The 7,464-nt window shown below is 35.9% G+C and overlaps 1 protein-coding gene across 1 annotated transcript; it reads left to right on the top strand.

Annotated features, from left to right (window-relative positions):
- The first annotated feature begins 581 nt into the window (after positions 1–581).
- Positions 582–6,526, top strand: LOC110803364 (protein AIR1). The gene is made up of 7 exons (XM_022008873.2): positions 582–1,105; positions 1,706–1,834; positions 1,926–2,084; positions 2,914–3,075; positions 4,368–4,484; positions 5,548–5,655; positions 5,857–6,526. Exons 1-7 carry the CDS (start codon positions 767–769, stop codon positions 6,301–6,303), a joined length of 1,461 nt encoding a protein of 486 aa, XP_021864565.1. The 5' UTR covers positions 582–766; the 3' UTR covers positions 6,304–6,526.
- Positions 6,527–7,464: the final 938 nt, after the last annotated feature.

The following is a 7,464-nucleotide window of genomic DNA, read 5'->3' on the forward strand; positions in this document are numbered from 1 at the left end:
CGGAAAAACCAACAAAAAACAAAACCAGCAAAAGTCAACAAACAAACCATAAACATCTAATTCTGGAAAAATATAACAAATTTACCTCTTCTGAAACAAGATCCGCCATTTTCATACCTTCCAGCTTCAAAATCCACTTCTAATTGGGAGAAAAATCAAACGGCGGCGGAAGAGATAAATTGCAGAGGGTTTTTGCTACAGGGAACAGGGAACCATTCTCTCTCATCTTTGATTTTTAAAAAATTTCATATTTCCCCATTTCAATTTTGGAATTGAAAGTTAAAATCTTTTGAAATTCAAATGGGACGGTTAATTAAACTCTGACAAACGACAATGAACAGCAACAAAACGGTAGTTAAATCCCTTCACTTCCGTCTATAAACGGCAGTCAACATCCTATCGTCATATCTCCTTTATTTTTTTCGATTTACCTAGCTTTCCCTCACTGTTTTCCATTTCATACCGAAAATACCCCCGGATTAACCGAGCTGGTTAATCGGGAAGATTGACTAGGAATTGCTCTTACTTTTCAGTTTTCACCTGCGGAGTAGAAAGTCAATCAAACTTGCCCTGTCCTGGTAAACAAGGAAACTGGAGTAATAAAGTTACAGATACCAATCGCAGACTCACAGTAGCATTAACAAAACATAGCACAAACCCTAGTTTCCTTCAGCCTCTTATTCATTCGAGTAAAAGACCGCCCCAGAACATCAAATTCAAACGGTTATCAGTTAATCAACAAATTAGGGTTTCTGCCAACCTAGCAATGGGGAAGAGATCGAAATCGAGAACGAAGTCGGAATACTCAGATGATGAAGAAAAAACCGTCAAAAAACCCCATAAATCTCGTCGTAAATCTTCGTTTGTGTTCAACGATAGTGATGATGAAGAGGCTAACGAAGATTTGAGTCTCAAAATTGTCGAAAAGGCGATGTCACGCGGCGCCAACGCCGCCAACGTGGGCGGAGACGTTATCGTAACCACCGAACTGGTAGCGTCGGATATTGTCGAAAAGAAGGAGAGGAAGGAGAAGAAGGAAAAAAAGGAGATAAAGAAGGAGAAAAGGAAGAAGAAGGTTAAGAAAGTCAAGACTGAAAGTCAAGTGGTCAGCTTTTTTTCATGCTCGCATTATTCATTTTTAAAATTTTGTATTAATAATTTACAGTTATTGCATTTTACACCATTTATGATTAGTGTATATGTATTTGAATATTCAAACTAGGAAATTGCTAAGCTGTTGTATCAATGTAAGTTAAAATTTTGATGAATTGCTAAACTGTTGTATCAGTGTAAGATGAAATCTTGATGTGTAAGCTATATTGCTATTGATTTGAAATGGCGACATTTTAGTTTTCAATGAGTTTTCGTAGAGTTACAATCTTTTTTATTTAATGGATTTTATTAAGGCTTTGCTCCATGTGGATGGACTCTGGGCAGCAGACAATTCATGTTATAAGCTAAGCTGAAGTTAAAAAATATGCGTAGAGTGTAGACCCTCGAGTTTAGAAATTAATCGTGGCCTTGTGATATAGGAGGCTTATTAAGGCGATGCAGATATTTCTTGTTTTGAAAGTTCCAGATCATGATATGTAAACAATGTATCGAGAAAGTGAAACTGGTTACATCTAGGAGATTTTGAAGTTTCTTCTGTGAATTCAGATTATGTTTTTTATGTGCTTTTTGATTGATTGCTTTATGGTTTTAGGTCACACTCACACCGCTGAAGGAAGAAGATAAAGTGGATACAACAGACGATGCAGAAGTCATTAAGTTATCCGGATCAGATGGTGTTGACAACTCCAACTCCAATAATGTTGTTTTACGAAGGCTTCTTGTGAGTGTGATTACTGGCCCTGAATGCCCATTTTCCGAAGTACATTTTACTGTAAAGGCTTAGTTTCGTATGTCTCTTTTTATCCCCTCAGCGTGGACCAAGATACTTTGACCCTCCAGATAAGAGCTGGGGAGCATGTTTTAATTGTGGGGAGGAAGGCCATTCAGCAGTTAATTGCACGTCGGCCAGGAGAAAGAAGCCTTGCTTCGTATGTGGTAGTCTTGAGCATGAGGTGAAACAATGCCAAAAGGTCTGTGGTTGGCTTTGAATAGGCCGTCTTTAACTATCAGTTTTTTTTATAAGCCAAGCGACTGATTTAATTTTCCTGATATTCATAAAAGCTGAAAAGTCTTGTTTACTGATGCGTTCTCTACTTAAGTAGTATATCTGATGTGCTTGGAATACCTAAATGTTAGAAATTAAGCATTACCTATAGCTGCTGTTTTTCTTTTGTGTTCCCTAAATGTTAGAAATCCCTTGCCAGGATGGTTTCAATAGTTCATTCTAGTCATCTGCAGGGTCTTGATGTAGTTTCTTTTCATTACAGAAGCTATTAAATAGGACTTGTGTAGTTGGTTGTACAAAAAGTTTAATATTTGGTTGATGCACTTCACTGGAGCTTGAAGGTTTTAGCAATTGAGTTCATTTGACATGAGAGGTTGTTTACATTTGTAGGCCTACTAAAGTCCAAGTTTACATCATTACATGTAACATGTCCAGCCTTTGTACTCTTTAGAATTTATATTGTTACAGCTTACTGTTAGCGGCTTGGAGAGGATGATTATGTTTCTGCACATGGTTAGTTGGAAGATTGGTTTATGACTGAGATAAACTACCTATGGTACCCAATAACTCCAAAACTCACATTTCCCAGGATTTAATCTTGCATGCATTGACAACTTACTTAAAATTGGTCCTTATTGAACCAGTTAAGGTCATAAAACTGTCTTGTATGCAGTAAGATAAACAACTTCCATTTTTGTACAAAATATGTTGACAAGCGCTTTGGTACTGTCTAGAACTGGACGGTTTTGATGTTTTCAAGTCAAATTTTGTAATATTTGTGTGCATTGATGCAGGGAAAGGATTGCTACATATGCAAGGGAGGGGGTCATCGTGCTAAAGATTGTCCACAAAAGTTTAAGCAATGTTCTCAGGCCTCAGATTTGTGTTTAAAATGTGGCGCTTCTGCCCATGCCATGTCCTCATGCAACAATGGTTACTTGCATGATGATCTCAAGGTACCTTTTTTCCCCCTTTTTCAGTTGAATTTCTGCAGTAAAAGGTGGCAAGGCTTTCTTATAAAGCAATGCTTTGTCTGGATTGGTTATAGATATAGGTATATATACATCCAAGTGGACCTGCTGTATCAAGAAGGCTTTGTGTCTCTTACTATGAGATTTGGGCTTTATGGAGGAGTTGCTTGTAAGGGATTTTGGGATATCTAATCTTAGCCTTCAGGACACCCTCAATCTGATCAACACCAGCACCATAATCAATTGCCTTGTTTTGAAAAATATAGAAATGCTGCAAACAAAATGTTTTTTTTGCAAAAAAAGGCAACTGACTTCTTGTAAGCGTCAAACTAGGACATGAATGTTGAAATTTGTGGGGACTAAAATTTGAAGAAACTTTGTTTCAGTTCGAAAATTGGGACCTAGATTTTTTTTTATTCCAGTTCACTCGATTTTCAAAGGAAACAATCTAGTTCAGGCGCTAATAACTTCTAATATTGCAATTCTAGTTTTTTCCATCCCATAATTGGGACATACTTTGTTGTTGGGTACTTTGTTTAATAGTTTATTATGTTAATTATTTTTTCTTTATTTTTTGAATAAACATTGAATAAATAAAACATATTTATTTATTTTTTTAAAAATTCTTAATTTACAAATTGAAGTACTATATACTTAAGTAAAGCTTTCGGGTTGTAATAGCTAAAGCTATCGGAAAAGCTGTATGATTGTTCACCAATCTCACGAGTGACTCTGAAATTGTTTGAAAATTATTGATTTGCAAATTGCAAGTAGAGAATTATTACTAATTTTACAAGCATGATTGCAATAGTTTTCAAGTGTTTAAAAATACTACTCTGTAATATAAAACAATAAGAAACGAGTCAAGTAAATGGGGTGAAATGAGGGAGACGTGAGTAATGTTTTTGGATGGAAATAATGTAGGGTGCCAAAGATGGTAAGGGTTGTAATTTTAGGCAATATTAGGACAAAGTAGTCGGTTTACATTCCCTTTCTCAAACCTCTAATTGCAAAAAGCTCCTAGGTGAGCTTAATCAGACATAGCTTTTCACCCCAAAACTCTTTTCCAAACCTCTCCTAACCAACATCCCTAACACAATAATTAGACGTTGGAATTTGGATTTATGTATGTAGGGATTTGGAGAAAGTATTACCATAAGTGACTTGAGAATGCACAGTATTTGCATACTGGGAATCTTATTTAATATGGAGTGCTCGTCTTTTAGATAGTATCTTTCTGTTTAATTTACCCCTTTTTTGGTCATAAATGCTACCAGGAAATTCGATGTTATGTTTGCAAGAGGTTTGGACATCTTTGCTGTGTGGACTACATTGATGCTCTGCTAAGTGAAGCTTCATGTTTCAAATGTGGTCAGTCAGGACATGATGGACAGGTGTTGTTCTTATTCCTTTAATCTGTGTCATGGTTTGTGAATTATTTTTGGCCTAACTGATGGATTGTGAAAGTGGAAGTAATGCTTTGTTTTGGGGCTCATGAACTCATTCAAAGTTATTTCAAATCATGCTATGCAATTTCTTCTGCGTCCTTGATCAGATATTTTGCTATTTTACCTTGGGTTCTAACAGTCATTCTCTATCTCTCTCTTTGAGACATTTTTTTTATAATTTTGAACTTTATGGTTGTTTGATGTTATGCTGACTATCCCTCTTTTAAACTAACTGCCAATCATTTCCTTGCATCTTATTTTTGTCACTTCTTCTTTTTCATAATGCTTATAGTTCCTTTCTTTCCAAAATTGAAGTTGTATTATTATTTACAAATCATGTCATACTCCAGTAAATTTTCAAATTAACCCCTATTTAACAATTAACACCCTTATCGTTAATTATTCCAAAGTATACGAAGTATATAATCATATATATTAACAGAAGGAAAGAGCAACCAAGTAAGTACTGGAAGGAAGTATTAGAAAAACACCTATTTACAAAAGGAGGATTACGGACAAGATAAACAAATCCTGGAATTTAATGGAACAGGGCAGTAAGTGATACAACTAAGAAAGCTCCAGCTAAAGAAACACTCCTGGTCTTATTTACAAAGTCAAGGAAAGACATGTTTGGTTTCAACTTACACGACTTTAACTTGAAAGCTTCAGGAGTTTTGATTTGCCTGATATTCTTACGTTGCCCTTTAGTCTTTTAGCTTACGTTGCCCTTTAGTCTTTTAGCTTACGTTGCCCTTTAGTCTTTTAGTTTGTTTTGAGATCTAGTGTGAATCTTAAGGAGTAACACTGAGTTTTTTCCCAGCTTTTTAAAAATGCTCTGTACGCTGAATTGGCATATCCTGCAAATTTGCAATGCAAATGTTGCTGCAGTGTTCATCATTGTTGGATTATATTGCATGCACATGGTTAAGTGTTGAGGCTGACTTATTTATGAGTTGGAAGAATGTCTTTCGTAGAGCTGCTTGTGGATTTGACAATATCTTCTGTGCAGGAATGCAGAGGATCACGGGGAGAGACATCTTCTGCAGGCACACCCACATCATGCTTTAAGTGCGGAGAAGAAGGGCACTTTGCTCGTGAATGCACAAATTCTTCCAAGGTACTTGTTTAGTTCCAACGTGCATTCAGTGACTTGCTTTGTTTTAAATTGCCTACTCCTGGATTTAGTTCAACTTTCTACCCCCTTTCAGCTCTGTTTTAATTATAGAATTGCCTGTTTGAATTTTATTACCTTGATTATTCTATTTCAAAGCATTTGGACATTAATGATAAGTTTTCTTTTCTCTTGTGCGGTTAATAGGCCAATAAAAGAACCCGCGATTTATCAACTCCAACCAAGAAATACACCAGAGACTACAACAAGGACAGCAAAGGATTTAAATCTGCTCCACAGGATTTCGGCAAAAATCATAAGAGATTGCAGTTTGACAATGGAAGTCCTAATTGGTCGAGTAAATCTAACCGAGGGAGGAGCGGCTGGATTACAGATCACCCTGGTGATTTCCCCCCTACAAATGACTCATATGGCTGGAGATCTCCTTCCACACCAAACAAGAAGCACAAGATATTTGGTTTGACTTCAGGTGGTCAGGGTTCAAACTCGCAGTCTTCAAAGAGACGAAGTAAGTTCAGTTCTGGCACTTCAAGTTCACAAGGGTATTCAAACCCTTATCAACATAGATTTTCCGCTTCAAGGTTTGGCAACTCCAGTACTGATGGGATGAGGAGAAACTACGATTGGTGGTAGCAATCAGTATTTTGACTATAAAAGCTCGGCTAATGTATCAGTGTTCTGTTTTTTTTTCTTTGCCAGCTTTTTTCTTTCAGTAGTTAGCAATGGGAGCCACATTTTGATAGTAAAACTACATTTTAGATTCAATATAACCCCGATTTCTGTCATTTTCCATATGGATTGAATTAGTTAATTTTGAAAATTTTATTACAGAGCATTTAATAGTGCATACACTTGATTTTTTTTGGATCCGCCACTAAATATTTCTCTTGCAAAACATCACAGGTTGTCTTTTCAATTAGCGCGAATAATGCTAAGAATGTTTTTCACTTGATTCATGTTAGATTTGTGGGTTCCCTACAACACTGCAAACATCACATCACAGGGGCTGTGCATTTCTTATCATAGTACAGTCACATGGACTCATTTACTTGTTAGCAAAGAACATGTAAAACAAACTATTGAGAACTTAGCTTTGGTGGAGACTCAATTTGATACCAAAGTTAAGACACTAACGGCCCGTTTGGTAGCCGGTAATAAATGGTAGAAATGGGAATAAAACTAAGTGTAATTTGGCAAGAAAATAGAATCATTATGTCCATGGTAATGAAATTTTGTCTCAAACTTGGTGTTTTTCTTCATAAATTTCCATTCCCGCCTAATACCACTCCCCAAATGGTAATGGAAATTTATAAAGAAAAAGAGATAAGTTTGGGTGAACTAGCATTACCATGGGAATGAATATTGTTTTTCCTTACAAATTTACATACAAATTCATTCCAATTGACACCAATTATAGCCGACTACCAAACGGGCCGTAAGAGCATTTTTAATGGTCAGCTAATATCATTTTAGCTTGGTATGCCACATCAATTTTTCAAGCAACAACATTTTCTAGCTACAACATGCTCCAATGGGTAACAAGTAACTTGATTTTTGTTTAACTTCTTTTCTAAAAAAAAATTATTTTATTATTGCGTTTACATAATTACATTCCTAATAATTAGGAAAAAAAGTTGTTTTTTTTTCCAAGCTAATTAGCTTGGTAGAGATAATTTGTTTTGTCTAGCTAATTTAACAAAATTGCTCAAATGGTTTAGCTACTTGCTTGAAAGTTTTGGAAATTGCAAGCAAGTCCCTAAATGCAACCATTTGAGTTGCTCTAAGAAGTGACAA

The sequence above is a fragment of the Spinacia oleracea genome, chromosome 5 (assembly GCF_020520425.1).
Source record: "Spinacia oleracea cultivar Varoflay chromosome 5, BTI_SOV_V1, whole genome shotgun sequence".
Taxonomy (NCBI): Eukaryota; Viridiplantae; Streptophyta; class Magnoliopsida; order Caryophyllales; family Amaranthaceae; genus Spinacia; species Spinacia oleracea.

Bases quoted from the DNA above. Each gene is read 5' to 3' on its own strand.
- LOC110803364 (XM_022008873.2), top strand. From the start codon at position 767: ATGGGGAAGAGATCGAAATCGAGAACGAAGTCGGAATACTCAGATGAT. The intron at 1,835-1,925 runs GTGAGTGTGATT...TTATCCCCTCAG, and splicing joins TTGTTTTACGAAGGCTTCTT to CGTGGACCAAGATACTTTGA. The intron at 3,076-4,367 runs GTACCTTTTTTC...AAATGCTACCAG, and splicing joins ACTTGCATGATGATCTCAAG to GAAATTCGATGTTATGTTTG.